The sequence below is a fragment of the Lolium perenne genome, chromosome 4 (assembly GCF_019359855.2).
Source record: "Lolium perenne isolate Kyuss_39 chromosome 4, Kyuss_2.0, whole genome shotgun sequence".
Classification (NCBI taxonomy): Eukaryota; Viridiplantae; Streptophyta; class Magnoliopsida; order Poales; family Poaceae; genus Lolium; species Lolium perenne.
In genome coordinates, this window is record NC_067247.2 from 125239896 (window position 1) to 125257960 (window position 18065).

Below are 18065 nucleotides of genomic sequence, written 5' to 3' on the forward strand. Positions count from 1 at the left end.
CAAATTACAGTTGGGCAATTGATAGGATTGATAAAGCATTAAGAAAGAACATCAATTCATTAATTATGTAGGCATGTTTTCCAATTATAGTCGTACGTGCTCGCAATGAGAAACTTGCACAACATCTTTTGTCCTACCAGCCGGTGGCAGCCGGGCCTCAAGGGAAACTACTGGATATTAAGGTACTCCTTTTAATAGAGTACCGGAGCAAAGCATTAACACTCCGTGAAAACATGTGTCCCTCACATCACCGCCATCCCCTCCGGTTGTCCCGATTTCTGTCACTTCGGGGCCTTTGGTTCCGGACAGTGACATGTGCATACAACTTGTAGATACAATCTAAGCAATAAGTATAGAGCTTAAATCTAAGATCATGCCACTCGGGCCCTAGTGACAAGCATTAAGCATAACAAGATTGCAGCAACAATAACTTCACAAACTTTATAGATAGACTAATCATAATGTATCATCCATCGGATCCCAACAAACACAACACCGATTACATCAGATGAATCTCAATCATGTAAGGCAGCTCATGAGACCATTGTATTGAAGTACATGGAGGAGAGTATACCGACATAGCTACTGCTAGAACCCGTAGTCCATGGGGGAACTACTCACGGAGCATGGCGGAGGCGGTGGCATTGATGGAGATGGCTTCCGGGGGCACTTTCCCATTCCGGCAGGGTGCCGGAACAGAGTTCTGTCCCCCGAATTGGAGTTTCGCGATGGCGGCGGCGCCCCTGGAGTCTTTCTGGAGTTTCGTCAATTGGTACGGTGTTTTTAGGTCGAAAGGGATTTTATAGGCGAAGAAGCGGCGCAGGGGGGCACCTGGGGGCGCCACACCCTAGGCCGGCGCGGCCAGGGTCTGGCCCGCGCCGCCATGTGGTGTGGTGGCCCCCTGGCCCCTCTCCGACTCTTCTTCGGTGTTCTGGAGCCTTCCGGGAAAAATAGGAGGTTTGGCGTTGATTTCGTCCAATTCCGAGAATATTGCCCGAACAGCCTTTCTGGAACCAAAAACAGCAGAAAACAGGAACTGGCACTGTGGCATCTTGTTAATAGGTTAGTTCCGGAAAACGCATAAAAACATCATAAAGTGCAAGCAAAACATGTAAGTATTGTCATAAAACAAGCATGGAACGACAGAAATTATGGATACGTCGGGGACGTATCAGGATGCTATGCATGAAGAACTCAATAACTTCAAGCGCAACAAAGTATGGAGATTAGTAGAGAAGCCCAAAGATTGTCGCAATGTTATTGGCACAAAGTGGATATTCAAGAACAAGCAAGATGAACATGGCATTGTCATTCGGAACAAGGCAAGATTGGTGGCTCAAGGTTTCTCTCAAGTGGAAGGCATTGACTTCGGTGAAACCTATGCTCCCGTGGCTCGCCTTGAGTCCATCTGTATCCTTCTTGCGTATGCTTCTCACCATAACTTTAAATTTCAACAAATGGATGTTAAAAGTGCCTTTCTAAATGGACCTCTAAAATAGTTGGTTTTTGTTAAGCAACCTCCCGGGTTCGAGGATCCCGAGTTCCCTAACCATGTGTATCAACTCGACAAGGCACTCTATGGCCTTAAACATGCCCCACGTGCGTGGTATGAGCACCTTAAAGAGTTGTTACTAGACCGTGGATTTCAACTCGGGCTAATCGACCCCACTCTTTTTACTAAGAGGGTTGATGGGGAGCTTTTCATTTGCCAAATATATGTTGATGATATTATCTTTGGGTCTACTAACAAAGCTTTTAATGAAGAATTTTCAAAGCTTATGACCAACAAGTTTGAGATGTCCATGATGGGTGAATTGAGGTTCTTTCTTGGATTCGAGATCAAGCAATTGAGAGAAGGAACATTCATTTGCCAAGCCAAGTACATTCAAGACATGCTCAAGAGATTCAATATGAAGGACTTAAATGGTGCAAAGACCCCAATGGCTACCAATTGCCATCTTGCACTTGATCCCGGTGGTAAGGACGTGGATCCAAAGGTATATCGCTCCATGATAGGCTCCTTGCTTTACCTTTGCGCATCTAGACCGGATATTGTGTTGAGTGTAGGTGTATGTGCAAGGTATCAAGCCGCTCCTAAAGAAAGCCACTTAGTGGTGGTCAAAAGAATCTTTAGATATTTGGTTCATTCCCCAAGATTTGGATTATGGTACCCAAAGGGTTATGGATTCTCACTTGTTGGCTATACGGACTCGGATTGGGCGGGAGATAAGGATGATAGGAAATCAACCTCCGGGGCATGCCAATTTCTTGGTAGGTCCTTGGTGTGTTGGTCTTCTAAGAAGCAAAATTGTATAGCTCTCTCTACCGCCGAATCCGAGTACGTGGCGGCCGCTAGTGGATGCACACAACTCTTATGGATGAGGCAAACTTTAAAGGATTACGGTGTCACTTGTGACAAAGTGCCTCTTTTATGTGACAACCAAAGTGCCATCAAGATTGCATACAACCCCGTACAACACACAAGAACGAAGCATATTGAGATTCAGAATCACTTCATTCGAGATCATGTCTCCCGGGGTGATATTGAGTTGTCATTCATTGGTACCCATGACCAACTTGCGGATATATTCACGAAGCCTCTTGATGAAGCAAGATTTTGTTACTTGAGGAATGAGCTAAATATCATAGATTCAAGTAGCTTGGCTTGAACACTTTGCATACGTACCTATTCTTCAATTTCTATTTGGTTTAGGTGTGGGCATGGAAATAGGGGGAGTGCAGTTTAAATTATTGAGCTATCCCTCCCCCCATAATGCCAACATTAAAAAAATCATTCTCTTTATATCAATTAATGATATGTGAGCTTCAATGATGAGTATTGGTTTTGGGCCCAAGATATATCTTCGCGGTGCCATACCTTATCACTCATATATGGTGGCCTAGGCCACTGACCTTCTTGTGAAGAGTTGATCTTAATTGGATATTCATGAATTTTGTTGTGGTATTTCATGTTCTTATGGGAATTGGCTCAATGTTTGGCTTTCTCTTGATTTGATCCTTGCAAACTTGAGTTCATAGTACCATACCTCTCTTAGTGTCCATCCTAAGCCTTTCTCACATCTATAACACATTCTATCTCTTGCACAAGCTCGTTTCAAAACATGAATATCTTTGACCATATTGGCAAACTCATATTTATCTTTGATCAAATTGTGTTAATTTTTTTTCCAGGGTGTTGTTTTAAAAAAAAAGGGATTTTTTTAAAAAAAACAAAGGTCCTGTGCTCTATCACAAAAAAAAAAAACGGGGGCTGCCGACCCGGGCCTCGCCAGGCCGGTAGTACCGCCGGGGCCTGGCTGGTACTACCGCCGGCCTCGGGCCGGTACCTCCACCCAGGGGGGTCGTTCCCCACGCAGCACGCACACACACCACGCACAGCGACCCCCACCCTTCGCTCCCAAGCACACACGCACACCCTCAGCCGCCGCACCGCCGCCGGCTCGCCGGCCGCCCTCCGGCCACCTCCGGCCGGATCGGCTCCGTGGGAGCCCTCCCCTACCTCCCCTCCTCCATGGCCCCCGGTATTGGCTCCCCTCCCCGCGTATTTTGGACGTATTTTAGGCTCATACTTGTGTTGTTTTTTGGTCCTACATATTTAGATTTTTGGCTAAATCTTACACTATGAGGTGATATCTATTGTTGATCTATGTCCTCTAGTATGTAGCACCATTAACATCTAGTATGTAGCATTTTTTTTACCAATTGTATATGGCCATTTTTTTTCTCATGCATGTGTATTTTGGGTCAAAATTTTGTTTATTTGAGATGAGCTTGTGCCCTTATCCCATATTTCCCTCGGCTCTGTTCGTCTATTTCACAGGTGCTAGTCGGAAGAGGCGAGGGGATCCGACCCTTGAGGATGAGTTTGTTCAACAAGATGAAGTGTTACCCCGTGCCACTACTGCGCGTGGTACTTCTTTGGCGAATAAAAAGAAAGGGAAACAGGCTATTGCGTCCTATGGCAGCGTCCGCCTTCATGCATACATGGCTATTCGCACCGCTAACCCCTATTTGGGGCCTCGGTCTTCTCGCACCCGCAACCGCCACTTCTACACCGAGGTTCAAGAGCGCATATTCAATGAAGTCTATCCTCCCAAGGTGAAGGTTGTTGATCAACGGTATATCAACATTGACCATTTGAAGAAGGATGCCTACTTTCATGAAGCTCTTGGGATTTGCGAGGAATTTGGTTTGCTTCCCATTATGACTTTCCAGTGCAACTATGATCCGTACCTTGTGACTCAGTTCTTTGCCACAGTCTATTTTCATGAGGACAAAGCTCGCTCCATTACTTGGATGACTCGTGATGAGGTACTCACTACCACTTGGAGCAACTTTGGGCGGATTCTTGGCTATCCTATTCCGGAAAATTGTGAAGACGACCGTTCTAGTGGTTGGAGGTTTCACGAGGAGTCTAATGCAAGCACCAAAGATGTTCTTGAGCCGCTCTATATGCCCGGTCGATGCAAGCTTGGTGACAAGGTATCAACTTGTCAATGCCTATGGATTGTAGGCTAGGGTTTAGTTGGAAGTAGAGGGCAAGTAGATCTCGAAGGTTTCAGCCGAAAAGTACTCGACGATTATGAAAACTAGGGTTTGTAAACAATGATTCGATGATCTCTGCGTCCCTCGACTCCACCTTATATAGGAGGCGGAGCCGAGGGATTCGTGCTGTACAAGTTACAAAGTCCGGGAAGGTTTCTAACTCATCCCGCAAGATTACAAATAAGACTTTCTATTACAACTCTAACTTTCCTTAATACTATCTTGGGCTTCCGAATCTTCTTATTCTTCGGGTAGTGGGCCTTCAGTAAACCCCGGGTACTATCTCCGGCAGGCCCATTTGGGATGCCTATGTCAGTAGCCCCCGAGATTTTGCTTGAATCGTAGGGTCAAGGAAAATCTCCACTGTTTATTTTTATTCGACAGCTTCGACTTTTCTATATTTCTTCTCATAAACATCTATATTGTACAGGGATAATGGTAGTTGGGGCTAGTTCATCTGACGGATCAGGTACTAGTTAACTGCTCTAGTGGCAATCCGCAAAAACCTACTTCAAAATCACGTCCCTGGACATGACCTCGGGATACCGGTGTAAACTTCGACAGGTGCCGCTTAAGGTGTTACCATTCTGTCGAGTCCCAGTAAAATTTATCGGGTACCTAACGCGTCTGTTAGGATTTTTCTTCGTATCTGTTGATACGGATAAAAGTAGCAGAGCGCAGTCTTCGGCGATGCCACGCCCAGCAGAACGGATCTGGGGTCTTATCTTCGCAAATTTGCGGCATTCAGAAATTGATTGCAACTTTGGCGTTCTGAGAATATATTGTCGATTGCTTTTTTGGCTGTTGGATTGGCACATTTTATCGAGTCAAGGATGACTTATATTGCTCTCCCGATGGGAGTATATGCAGAGTTATTTATAACTCGAAATATACTCTTTTGTTCTTCTATCTTTCTTTTTCTCTTTCTTTCTTTATTTTTTATAATTTCATCGGGCACGCGAGCAGCGTTTCCGATGGGAGTAGCCCCCGAGGCTACAGCCAAGGACTTGTACTTGGGTGTAGGCTCCATGTCTTATGCCTCTATATTTTCTTTTATCTCCCGAAGTTTTATAATTTCTCGGGTGCGCGAACAGCGCTCCCGATGGGAGTAGCCCCCGAGGCTATGAACAAATATTTATATTTGGTCATAGGCTCACGCCATTTCTATCTTGTCCTTCTGGATCTTTTCCTTTTTTCCAAAGTAGCCCCCGAGCATTTGATCAAAAACTTGTATTTGATCAAAGGCTCAACATTATTATTCCGTGTCGCCTTTTATGAAGCTGTTGAGTCGAATTTATTTCTTCTGCCAAGATGACGTTGTTGCTGACGATAGCCACGATTGCTTGTCAAAAATTTGCGACAAGTCTTTTCTCGCTGCCATGCGGGCCCAATTAATCCACTATCTTGACACGTCGTGCAAGTGGGGGACACACGTCCTCCGCTTTTTCTGGCGCACGCACCGTAACTTCCCCAACGTTGAATTACTTTTTTACCCTTGTTGCCACGATTGCTATCATCTGTCACACATTTTCCTTATCCAACGGTTCGTCGTTTCACCGCACCCCTATATAAGTTCGTCTTCTTCCTCCTTGAGCACTTCCGCTCGCGCCGTCCTCCTTCTCTCATCTGCAAATTCCTCCTGCGATCCACAGCCTCCTAAACTCCTCGTCTCCAAGCTGCAAACCCTGCGCCATTGTTGATGCCACCTCGTCGATTGACAAGGCACAGCACGCCGGAGTCCTCCATGGCCGCCGTGGATCTTGGGGCGGCGGAGTGGGAAAGATCGAAGATTTCCACTCAAGACATCAACATGCTCAAGAAGCTGGGGATCAGCAAGAAACCCAAGGCACTGTGCTTCCCCAGGGAGGAAAGCTACCCAACCCCTCCAATGGGGTACCGGGTAAGCTTTGTCGACCACCTCATCCGCGGTCTTTCCGCCCCCATTCATCATTTTCTCCGTGGACTTCTTTTTATCTACGGTCTGCAACTCCACCACCTCACGCCAAATTCAATCCTCCATATCTCCATCTTCATCACTCTGTGCGAGGCCTTCCTTGGCGTCCAGCCTAACTGGGCGCTATGGAAGCGCATTTTCTTCTGCCGCCGTAATGGCTCGCCCAATGTCGCCTATAATATAGGCGGCGTTGTGATTTCTGTTCGGCCCACTGTCAACTACTTTGACGTCAAGCTTCCTGACTCAGTTCAAGGATGGCGCAAGAAGTGGTTGTACATTCAGGAGGAGAACCATGGATGTGCGGAGGACAACATCCCTCCTTTTGCTGGCGCCGAGAAAATCTTTCGCCGCCGCTCCTGGGACGCGGAGGCCACCGAAGAAGAAAAGGCGTCGACAGAAAGCTTGATGGCTCGTATCCACGAGTTGCAAAATACTCGCGGCAAAGAGTTATCGGGTGTCCAAATCACTGCATACTTTCTTAGGACTAGAGTGCAGCCGCTTCAGGCTCGCAAATACCCTCTATGGAAATATGCTGGCGACGAGGACGTAGATCGGCTGTCGGTGAATTTGGAGGTCAAGGATTTAGAAAAACTTGTCCGAAAAATCTCGTCTCTCAGCAAAAAAGATGCTGTCCCTTCTTCTTGCCATGTGACACCATTCAGCGCCGCCAATCCACTTCCCACGGTAATCTTTGTCTATTGTCTTGTTGTTGCTTTGCTATCTTTTTTTTTTATATAACTTCTTTCCTGATGTCTCTCCCTGTTTTATTTTGTACAGAATCATCCAGACCTTGTCTCGCTTCCTCCTCTTCCTGAAGGTGGAGAGGTCGAAGAAAGGGCCATTGTCACTGATGACAATCAAGAAGCTCCGTCTTTTGTGAATGAACCCGTGGATTCTCGAAAATCTGCGGGATCTTCCGAAGGCACTGCGTCGGCACTATCTCCTCCTCCCGCCGTTTCTCCAAAAGGCAAAAGGAAGAGGAATGACGTCGAAGATTCCGGCACTTCCAAAGCCGAAGAAGTTGATCCTTCACGTCAGAAGGCAACTTATGATCCTTATCTTGAATCCCTCGTCAGCTCGTAAGTCATTTTTATTTCTCCTTATTTCTGTACTCAAAATTTTTGTCTTATCTTGCTTTTTATGTTGTCGATTTTTAATCACAGCGATGATGAGGAAGAAGTACCAACTTTTGACGTGGCTCCTCGGACGAGCACATCATATACTGTACTTGCCTCGGATACACCAGTTGAAGGAGAAGAAACCTCGGCTCCTCAACAAAATGTCGTCACCACTACTCCGCCATCAAGCCCCCTTGCTCCTTCACCAAAAAGGACAAGGATTGAAACGATCATTGAGCCTGCCCCTCAATTGGGTAGCTCTTCTACTCCGCTCTTGGATGATGTAAGTTTTTTTTTTATTTCCTTGCCAATATCTATATTTTCTCTATTTGCTTTTTTTTTTACGCCTTCATTCTTTTTCCATACCGATGTTTCTCTTTCTTTGTTCTTTTTTGACAGCCCATGATCAAAGAGCTTATTCGCATCGGATCCCAATTCATTGGGTACCGTGAGTATGCCAGCAGAACTGAAGGTAATAACTTTTTTGCTGTCGTTGTTTCTGACTTCTTGCTCCTGTTTTTTGTCGCAATTTTGACCTTTCTTTTCTATTTCGACAGAGAAACTTGCAGGGGCCAACAAGCTTGCCGACACTCTTGCTCAAAAACTGGAGCAAAGTGAAGCGGCCCGCAAGAAAGCCGAACTTGTTGCTAGCGAAGCCAAAGCAGAGGCTGATGAAGCCAAGGCAAAAGCTGCTAGTGTCGAGGAGCTGCAGAAGAGGCTTGAGGATGCTGAAGCTGCATTAAATGAGCACAAAGCCGCACAGGCTGCTCGTGAAAAGGGATTCCTCAAGCACCTGAATTCGCAAAGTCGGCGCTTCAAAGGTAATTTTATCGATCCCTTCTATTTTTTATAGGGCCTGCTTTTTCTTGCTTTTGACCAACGTTTATTTCCTGTGGTAGGCCAAACAAACCAAGAGTTTGATCTGGAGAATCCCGACAATGATCCTCTCCTTGACGCACTTTCTTATCTGGAGTTTCATGGATCCGAAATTCGTGAAGGCGTGGTGAATGCTGACGCAGGATTGTCAAAGCTATTCCCCTACTTTTTCCCGAAGAAAGAGGAGCCCAAGACTTTCCTTGCCCTTGCCCAGAGCTTCAATTCATCAGAGGACCTTGGGCTGAAAATGCGGCAGGAGAACATGAAGATTGCTGTCGAGAGCACTGTTGCCTTGGTCGCTGACAGCCAACAAACTGTTGACTGGATGAAGGTTGGCGACACCGAGCAGATAGAGCAAACAAAGTGGCGGTCTTTGATCAAGGCAACCAAGCCCAATACGAAGAAAATTCTGGCCTATCTCGGGATCAAGCCATCTTCAACTCCTAGCTCATCGAGGCCGGAGGTCTAGTTGCATGCCTCTTTTTTTTCTTTGCTTTCTCTCTCTCTTTTGTCCTTGTCGCCAATTTAGCTGTGGCGACAATTATCCTGGTAGTCTTTTTGGAGAACTTCGTTTGTAATATCTATGTAAATTTTTCTAGAAATCAATGAAATTCCTTCTGGCACTATCATTGATCCTGCCGCTTTCTTTTCCAGTTAATATTTGATAACTATTCGACCAATCCTTGCTCTGCCGATGCTTCACCTGCTTCTTCCTTCTCGAAGAAAATGCTAGTTGATAACGACCCCCTTGAAGGTTCTTCGAGCAAACATTTCTCCGAGGATTTGCAAGAACTTCGACAACAACTTCAATCCATGAAGAAACAGACTCTGGCGATGATGGAACAATCTCGGAAAGCATCTGAAGGAGAGAAAATTGCTCTTCAATAGGCAAAGGAGGCCATCGCTGCGAAAGATGCTGCTATTGCTGAGGCTGCTGAAACTTCTTCTCGCGAGAATTATATGCTTCAGCTAATGACTGACGCTAGTTTGGATATGACAGGTATGTTTCCTGCTCATGACCGTGTTGGATGTTGTTCTTTTTTATTCGTTCCTTGATATTTTGTTTGCTGTGCCAGGCTCTTTTCTGGATACTGCTGCCGAAGACCAACGTGTTGAAGCTCGAACCGCTGTTTTGCTGAGACTGGCTGCGCAACATGGGTCTAACTTTTGGGTTACTCCTGAGCGTACTCGCCAAATCGTTAGATTTCAAGATCGCGTGGCTCAGGTCCGTGACTTCCTTGACTTCTGTACGAAAACTTTATTCTTAGTTTATGGGACCATGTTCCCTCGGAATAAGATGCCAGAGACCCTTCCAGCTTTAATGGAAAAATTTCGAGATGCTCCTCGAATCCATGGTTTTGTGCGGGCTCAACTTTCTGCTGGCGCTAGATTTGCCATGATGATGATAAAGATTTATCATCCAAAATTGCCCATAGATCAAATTGTTCCTACTTGTCTGGCAAAAATGGCAAAGAAAAAGAGAAATATGGGCAAGATTGATGATTTGGTTACTCATGTTGCCGAAGATATGATGGATGAACTTCTTCGGATGGATTCTAAATTCTTCGTGAAGGGAAGCTATGCTGAGCATAGTACTCGTCCTTCTACCGAGCGAATAACCATAGACCATGTGCTAGGTTTCCCTTGAATACTTTTTCCTCTTCTTGCTGTATTTCCATCATTGATACATTCTTGTGTATTTGTAAACACAATCTATATTGTAAAGCTGTTAACTCTGTATGTTTCCTATTTGAAACCACCGAGCCCCCGAGCCTTTGGCTGGAGTCTATACTGTTTCGAAGATTTCCCCTTCTGTTGTAATAAGACATCGGATTGCAAGCCCTCAAGTATCTTAATGTCGAAGTTCTATATTTTTATTGCGAGGTTCTTGGACCAAAGCAATAAGATTTTTGACGTGTACACTATATTTATAATTATTAGCTTCCGATTTTTATATTTGGCGAGGTATTTGGTGTACCAAGGCGAAATATTTTGGTAAGTCTAGTTTGTCTATATTGTACGCATTTTGAGACTTGAAGCCGTTGAGCCCCCGAGCGTGTCGAAGAATAAGAAATATATCTCCACTATCTTTATTATATTGCAGCACCGCGAGCCCGCCTCATTAAAAACCTTTCCTGCCCCACTCGGTGCCCCGAAAAGGAAAAGAGTGTGTCTGAAAACTCGCGGGCGTTTCAGTACATTGTATTTTTACAAAGAAGGACTATATTTCAGCTCTAGGCGTAGAACCGCCTGAGCTGCGCCACGTTCCAGGGGTTTTTCTCGGGAGCCCCTGTCTTCTTGTCCTTGATCCTGTATGCGCCTCCTTCGATGACTTCCGTGACAACGTAGGGCCCCAACCATGGTGATTCGAGCTTCTCAGTACTTTTTTGATTTAACCGCAGGACCAAATCCCCAACTTGAAAAGATCTTGGTCTTAACCATCGACTGTGGTAGTTTTTGAGGTCTTGCTGGTATTTGGTGACTCGTGAAAGTACTTCATCGCGAGCTTCGCCGAGTGTGTCCATATCATCCTCCCGAGCCTTTTGTGATGTTTCTTCGTCATACTCTGTTACCCTTGGAGAATCATGCTCTATTTCAATTGGTAGTACTGCTTCGGCTCCGTGGACGAGAAAAAACGGAGTTTCTTGTGTCGCCGTATTTGGTGTTGTTCGAATGCTCCACAAAACACTTGGCAATTCCTCTAGCCAAGTATGTCGAGCTTTTTCAAGCGGTCCTAGCAGGCGCTTTTTGAGGCCGTTGCAGATGATACCATTGGCTTTCTCGACTTGTCCGTTAGTTTGCGGGTGCCCAACTGACGCAAAGTGCAATTTAATGCCTACTTCTGCGCAGTATTCCTTGAATTCCTTGGGTGTGAAGTTTGAACCATTATCTGTAACAATGCTATGAGGCACCCCAAACCGAAAAACGAGGCCTTTCACAAACTTTATTGCCGACGCTGCATCTGGTGAATTTATTGGCTTCGCTTCTACCCACTTGGTGAATTTGTCGACAGCGACCAGCAAGTACTCATATCCTCCTGGCGAGGCTTTGTGCAACTTGCCCACCATATCAAGTCCCCATTGGGCAAAGGGCCATGACAATGGTATTGGTGTTAGTTCTGCCGCTGGAGAGTGAGGTTTTGCGGCAAACCTTTGACACGCGTCGCAGGTTCGTACTATTTCCTTGGCATCCTCGATTGCTGTCAACCAATAGAATCCTGCCCGAAAAACTTTGGCTGCAATAGCTCGACTACTTGCGTGGTGGCCACATATTCCTTCGTGTACATCCTTCAGAATTATTCTTCCTTCCTCGGGTGTGACACACCTTTGCAGAACGCCTGAAATACTTCGCTTGTATAATTCCCCTTTGATCACTGTGAAAGCTTTGGATCGTCGAATAACTCGCCTTGCCTCAACTGGATCGTCGGGTATTTCTTTCCTGAGGATATATGATATATATGCTTGCATCCAAGGAATTTCTACCATCATCACAAGCTCTTGGTCCTCTTCGTCCTCCGTGGTTTCTTTGAGGGGCGCCGAAGTTTTCTCTTCCTTTGCTTTTTTCTGCACCTTTTTCGGCTTCGTGGATCTCTCCGCTATTTCTTCCCAAAATACTCCTGGCGGGATTGGGAGGCACTGCGACCCGATTTTTGCGAGAATGTTGGCTTCATCATTGCTCAATCTACTGATGTGGTTTACCTCGCATCCATCAAACAGCTTCTCGAGCTCATTGTACACCTCCTTGTATGCCATCATGCTATCATTGACTGTGTCACATTGGTTCATAACTTGCTGAGCCACCAATTGTGAGTCGCCAAAGATTTTTAGTCGAGTTGCACCGCAAGCTTTCGCCATCTTCATCCCGTGTATGAGGGCTTCATATTCTGCTTCATTGTTGGATGCGTTAGGGAACGTCATCCGAAGGACGTATTTCAACTTGTCGCCTTCAGGTGATATAAGTACTACTCCTACGCCAGCTCCTTCTACTCTCTTGGACCCATCGAAGTTCATAGTCCAAGTTCTCGACAAATCTGGGGGTCCCGTGTTTTGTAGCTCCATCCACTCTGCAATGAAATCTGGCAGAACTTGCGACTTGATTGCCTTTCTTTTTTCATACGTGATGTCCCGAGGGGAAAGTTCTATTCCCCAAAGGGAGACACGCCCTGTAGCTTCTGGATTGTTCAGTATATTTGAAAGAGGTGCTTCGTTGACTACTATTATCGGGTGTGCCGAAAAATAGTGGCGCAACTTCCTTGCCGTTGCAATTACTCCATATGCTAATTTCTGGTACTGCGGGTACCGCTGTTTGGAAGGCGATAAAACTTCACTGATGAAATATACTGGCCTTTGCACTCCATGGAGTTTCCCTTCTTCTTCTCTTTCAACAACTAGCACCGTGCTAACCACTTGGGGCGTGGCTGCAATATACAGCAGGAGAGGTTCCTTTTCCTTCGGCGCCACCAAGATTGGTGGTGTCGAGATTGTGCGCTTCAAATCCTCAAAAGCTCTGTCGGCCTCTTCGTTCCACTGGAATTTCTCTCCTTGCTTTATCAGAGCGTAAAATGGTAACGCTTTTTCTCCCAGCCTGGCAACGAATCTGCTCAAAGCTGCGACTCGCCCAGTTAGCTGCTGTATTTCTTTCAACTTTGTTGGCTTCCTCATTGTTACGATAGCTTGTATTTTGTCGGGATTTGCTTCAATTCCTCTTGCTGAAACTAGAAACCCCAGAAGTTCTCCTGCTGGAACGCCAAAAGAACACTTCGTCGGGTTCAGCTTGAGGCAGAATTTGTCGAGGTTGTGAAAGGTTTCCTTGAGATCCTCGATCAACGTTGCCCCCTTTTTTGACGTTATGATGACATCGTCGATGTATACTTGCACGTTTTTCCCAATCTGTGTCGCCAAACACTTCTGCATCATCCTCTGATATGTTGCTCCCGCATTTTTTAGACCAAAGGGCATTGTTCTATAGCAAAACACGCCGTAAGGTGTTATGAACGCTGTTTTGGCCTCATCATCTTCTTTCAGTCTGATCTGGTTATAACCAGAGTATGCATCCAAGAAGGAAAGACGTTCACATCCTGCCGTGGAGTCGATGATTTGATCGATCCTTGGGAGGGGAAAGTGATCCTTAGGACAATGTTTATTGAGGCACGTAAAGTCAACGCACATGCGAAGGACTTTCGTGTGTTTCTTCGGCACCATCACTGGGTTAGCTACCCATGTGGCTTCTGTAGATATCTCTTTGATAAAACCAGCTTCTCGTAGTCGATCGATTTCTGACAGCATGGCCTTGAGGTTTGGTTCCGAAAAACACCGCAAGGGTTGTTTGATTGGTCTCGCTAGTGGATCCAAGTTTAGGTGGTGCTCGGCAAGTTCCCTGGGTACTCCTGGCATGTCAGCTGGACACCATGCGAAGATTTTCCAGTTCTCACGGAGGAACTCGATGAGCGCGCTTTCCTATGTGTCGTCGTGGTGAACGAGCAGATGCCATAGGATGGCTTAGATTGGGGCCGAATGGACGCAAGAGGATTCGGGGGAGGGTTTGCGATCAGGTGGGAAGAGATTCCGGATGGTTTCCTCAAGAACTTGGCCAAGGCCAGAGGTTGAAGAAGAAAGACACAAGGAAGAACTCCCTCTAGATCACCATGTTCATAGATTCACACAAGTTACAGGCTCTGCCTTCCTACATACACGCGTACATACTTGCCCGTGAAGATGGGCTGCCCCCTCTCCTTATATAGGGGAGAGGGTGGCTTACACTGCAAGAAACCCTAATGGCATCTTTGACTGGACAAACTACTTTACAGAGTTACTGTACAAAGCTACTTTAACTGGCTACTGTACAAAGCTACTTTAATCATAGATGACACCGGGGCCTTCTTTTATCATAGAAGCCGACGTCCCCGGCTTCTTTCTCCGTCACCTCTCTCTTTGGCGCCGTGGCTCTGAATAAAGTTACTTGGCTTAGCTCATCCTTGTCTTCTTGCTCTCAAGAGAATCTTTGACCAGTCCCCGCCGAGTGCTCTCCTTTCCGGTATCTTTTATACCGGGTCCCGGCATACCCCTTTGGGGATACCGGCTTAGCCTTGCTCTCCCGGATTCCTACTAGGCTTCCGGCAAGAACATTAAACCGGTATCTCGATGGCTCAAACCATCCGGTTTGGCATGCCTTTGGCATACCGGGGTTATCCCCCAACATTAGTCCCCGAGCTGGTATAGCCCTGGAGGATTCTATCCTACAGACCATGCCAGGTTTTCATCTTTCTAAGATACCGGTTTAGTCACTCATCTCTTGAGCTTAGTTCCGGCACCTTTACCCTTGTTCCTTTTCTTCTCTTTGCAAGGCTCGTTCCGGCATCTCTTTTTTCCGGCACCACGTGTCTTTGCTCCTCCCTCGGCGAAGTCGAGAATATATCGGGCCCCGCGCCCGTCGCTGACATGCGCACCGTAATCGACGCGCCGTTGTCCGCTGTCACATCGTTTCGACTCCCGCGCACGCATTTAATGCACCGCAGCGGATCCCACTACCTCTTCGGGATCCCGCGTGCGCCTCCGTGTGGCCTCCGTTTTCGCGCGTGTATCCGTTCGCCACGTGGCGGCCCAAGGTGCGAACCGTCGCGGGCCGCGAGGCGAACCGCCGCGCCCGGCCGGTTCGCTGCCCACTTTCTCTCTCTTATATAAGCACAACTGCCCGTTCCCCTTCATCTTCTTCGCATTCTCCTCCTTCGCGCACAGAGCTCCACGCCTCGCGCCTCCGCCGCTCTCCGTCCGCCGTCGCCCGTTCAAGCTCCGGCGCCCGGCGAACTTACGCCGCCCTCCGCCGAACTTCGCCGTGCGGAGTTCTTTGGCAGCACCGTCCTCGCGGCCGCCGCATTTGTGCGTCTTCGCGAGCATCTCCGCTACGCCATCGACGGAGCACGCCGGCCACCGCAGAGCCGCGCCACCGCCCGCAAACACTCCCCGCAGCGTCCGCGCCGCTCAAGGTTGGTATCAATTTCGCTTTACTCGCCGTTCGCTTGCTTTCCAGATCTTGAGCCTTTGGTGTTCTTATTTGCTCCTTTTCTTTGGTTTTCTTCTTACTCGTAGATCTTCACACGGGGTTGAAGTTTGGGATTCTGTTTCTCCGCCCATCCTTGCGATGTCCGACGAGGGATCTTCCTCTCGCATCCTCTTCTTCTCTTTCTCTCAAGCGCCGTAGACCTTCTCCCGGTGAATCTACAGCCTCGTATCCAATGGAAACCGATTCCGGCAACCAGCAGGAATCCGGTGACCCCCAAGAGTCCGGCGGCCACCTAGAATCCGGTAGCTTTAGCCAAGCTTCCGGTAGCCAAGAGGCCAGTGGCTCGGTCAAGCCTCTAGCAGCTCCACCAATCTTCCGGCGAGGAGCCTTCCCCAACTACCCGCGGAGCCTGGATGGGCTCCTACGTTACGAGTTTGAGATCGATTGGCTGTACCGGTCTCGGAGGATTCCGGAAGGAGTTGCCTGCCGGATTCGGATAACGAGATCGAACCGGATCCGGAAGACGACGAGCATGTTGTTTTTCTCGCTCACTTTGAGCGCGGCTTCGGCCTTCCCGCCTCTACTTTTTCCGGGATTTCCTGGATTTCTACGATCTCCAACCTCACTCACCTTCCCGGCAACGCCCGTTTCTATCTTTCTTGTTATGCCACCTTCATGGAGGCTTACATCGGCATTCGTCCCACTCGTGAGACGTTTGCCCGTTTCTTCAACCTGCGGATCAACTCCGTCCAGGGCAAGGAGATCCCCAAGCCCAAGCCGCCCGTGCAGTGCGGCTCCTGCATCGTCGGCTCCCGCCAAGGGAGCACTTTTCTTAAGCTTTCCGGCCTCGAGTCTTGCCGCACTGGCAAGGAACTTTCTTTACGTGAAGAACACCGGCCGCGCTGAGCGCAGCACTCTTCCTCCATAGCCAGCGGGGCCCCCAAGAGAACCAACTGGAGCTACAACCCAAGGACGGAACACGCCGAAACCAACCGGGTAGTGCGTTTCTTGGCCTCTCTCGAAGAAGGAGACCAACATCTGTTCTCGACGATATCATCCGGACTTTCATATCGCGCCGGGTGCTTCCTCTCGAAGCGCCGCGCACATAGGATGAGCGAGATGTATGGCCTGTGCGATCCTACCAAGATCACAGCCGCGCTCTCAAAGAAGAAAGACGTTGTTCTCAAGGCCAAGCAGATTTGTCAAACTGCTATGCCTTTTGCGTGGGAATGGGGCCTCCTTCCCCTCAGTTTCTCTAACCGTCCGACCCAAGAAGTAAGAGATTGCGCAATTTGGGGTTGTCTTTGCCGGTAAGTTTCTGCTTTTGCTAACCATCTTTTTACCTTGTTTCGAGGCCAGGGACCGCTTCCTCTATCCAGCAGAGCCGCGAGGACCTCTCCTAAGCGTGCCTTTGACTCCTTCGACCCGGATCCCTACATCTTTTGGAAGGATCTGAAGATGGGGAAGACTCCGGCTGCGCGCCTTGGCCGGGACCCGCCGGAGCCCACCGGAAATCCGGAGGAGCTGGTTGTGCTCGAGGTATTTTCTTTTCCGGCTTCTTATACTTTGCCATTATCGCTTTCTTGCGAATTGCTTCTTAGCCATATCCAACTCACAGATCCACGAGCGCGTGCCGCCCCTGCGCGCCGAGGCCGGCACTGAGTTTGTGGACAAACTCATGGCCCAGGGCCAGAAGAACAAGCAGCCGGCATCTACTGCCGGCTCCAGCCATGCTCCTCCCTCCAAGCGCTTCCGGACGGAGCCCGTGGGGGAGAAAGAAGTGGGCGTGCGCCGCTACGGGCGCAAAGCGATGCCAACCGCTTCCGGGTAATTTCATTTTCCGGCTTGCCTCCTTTTTTGCTAAGTTCTTTTTCCGGTTGCTTCTTCTCAACCACTTGTCTTTTTTCTTTTTCTCAGCCCCGCTCTCAAGCTTGGCCCAAGGCCATCGGGCTCTGAGGGATCCGCAAGGACCTCAACCCCTCCTCCTCGTTCAAGCCCGGCACCATCTGGTGCCGGCAACACCTCTGCCTCTCTTTCGGGGGGCGCAACAAATTCGGGGCGTGCGGCCCCTTCACTGTCAGATCACCGCACGGAGGAGGATCTCTCCTTCCTCCCAGAACACCAAGACACCGGCGCCAGCAACACCGGCGCCGGAGAAGAAGAAGCTGCCGGGCGGGCGGAGCCTCCTGCTCCTCCCGTCCTTGAAAAGACAACTTCCGCGCCGGAATCTTCCGCGCCGGAAGGTTCTAACACGGGTGACGCTCCTAGCGCTCCCCCTTCTCCACGCACCATCCTCATGCCTCCGCCGGAGGCTCCTCGCGCCCAGCCTTCCAAAGCCGCTCCTGGCGCGCCGCCGGCCAAGACCTCCGGGGCCCCCTCTACTGCACCGCCGCCCAAGCCTTCCAAGCTCATCAAGGGGAAGGCGACGGCCTCCAGCGCCCCTTCGGGCGGCCAGCAGCCCTTGGTGCTGCACGTCTCCAAGGCCGCCAAAGGTGCCAGCATGAAGGCCACCGGCCTCCTTGGCCGCATCACGGAGTTCCAGCGCCAAGGCC

General features: G+C 48.5%; 1 protein-coding gene across 1 annotated transcript; it reads left to right on the plus strand.

The window, feature by feature from the left end:
- Window positions 1-1910: 1910 nt before the first annotated feature.
- LOC139839095 (secreted RxLR effector protein 161-like) lies at window positions 1911-2669 on the plus strand. The gene has a single exon (XM_071829148.1). It carries the CDS (start codon window positions 1911-1913, stop codon window positions 2667-2669), a length of 759 nt encoding a protein of 252 aa, XP_071685249.1.
- Window positions 2670-18065: the final 15396 nt, after the last annotated feature.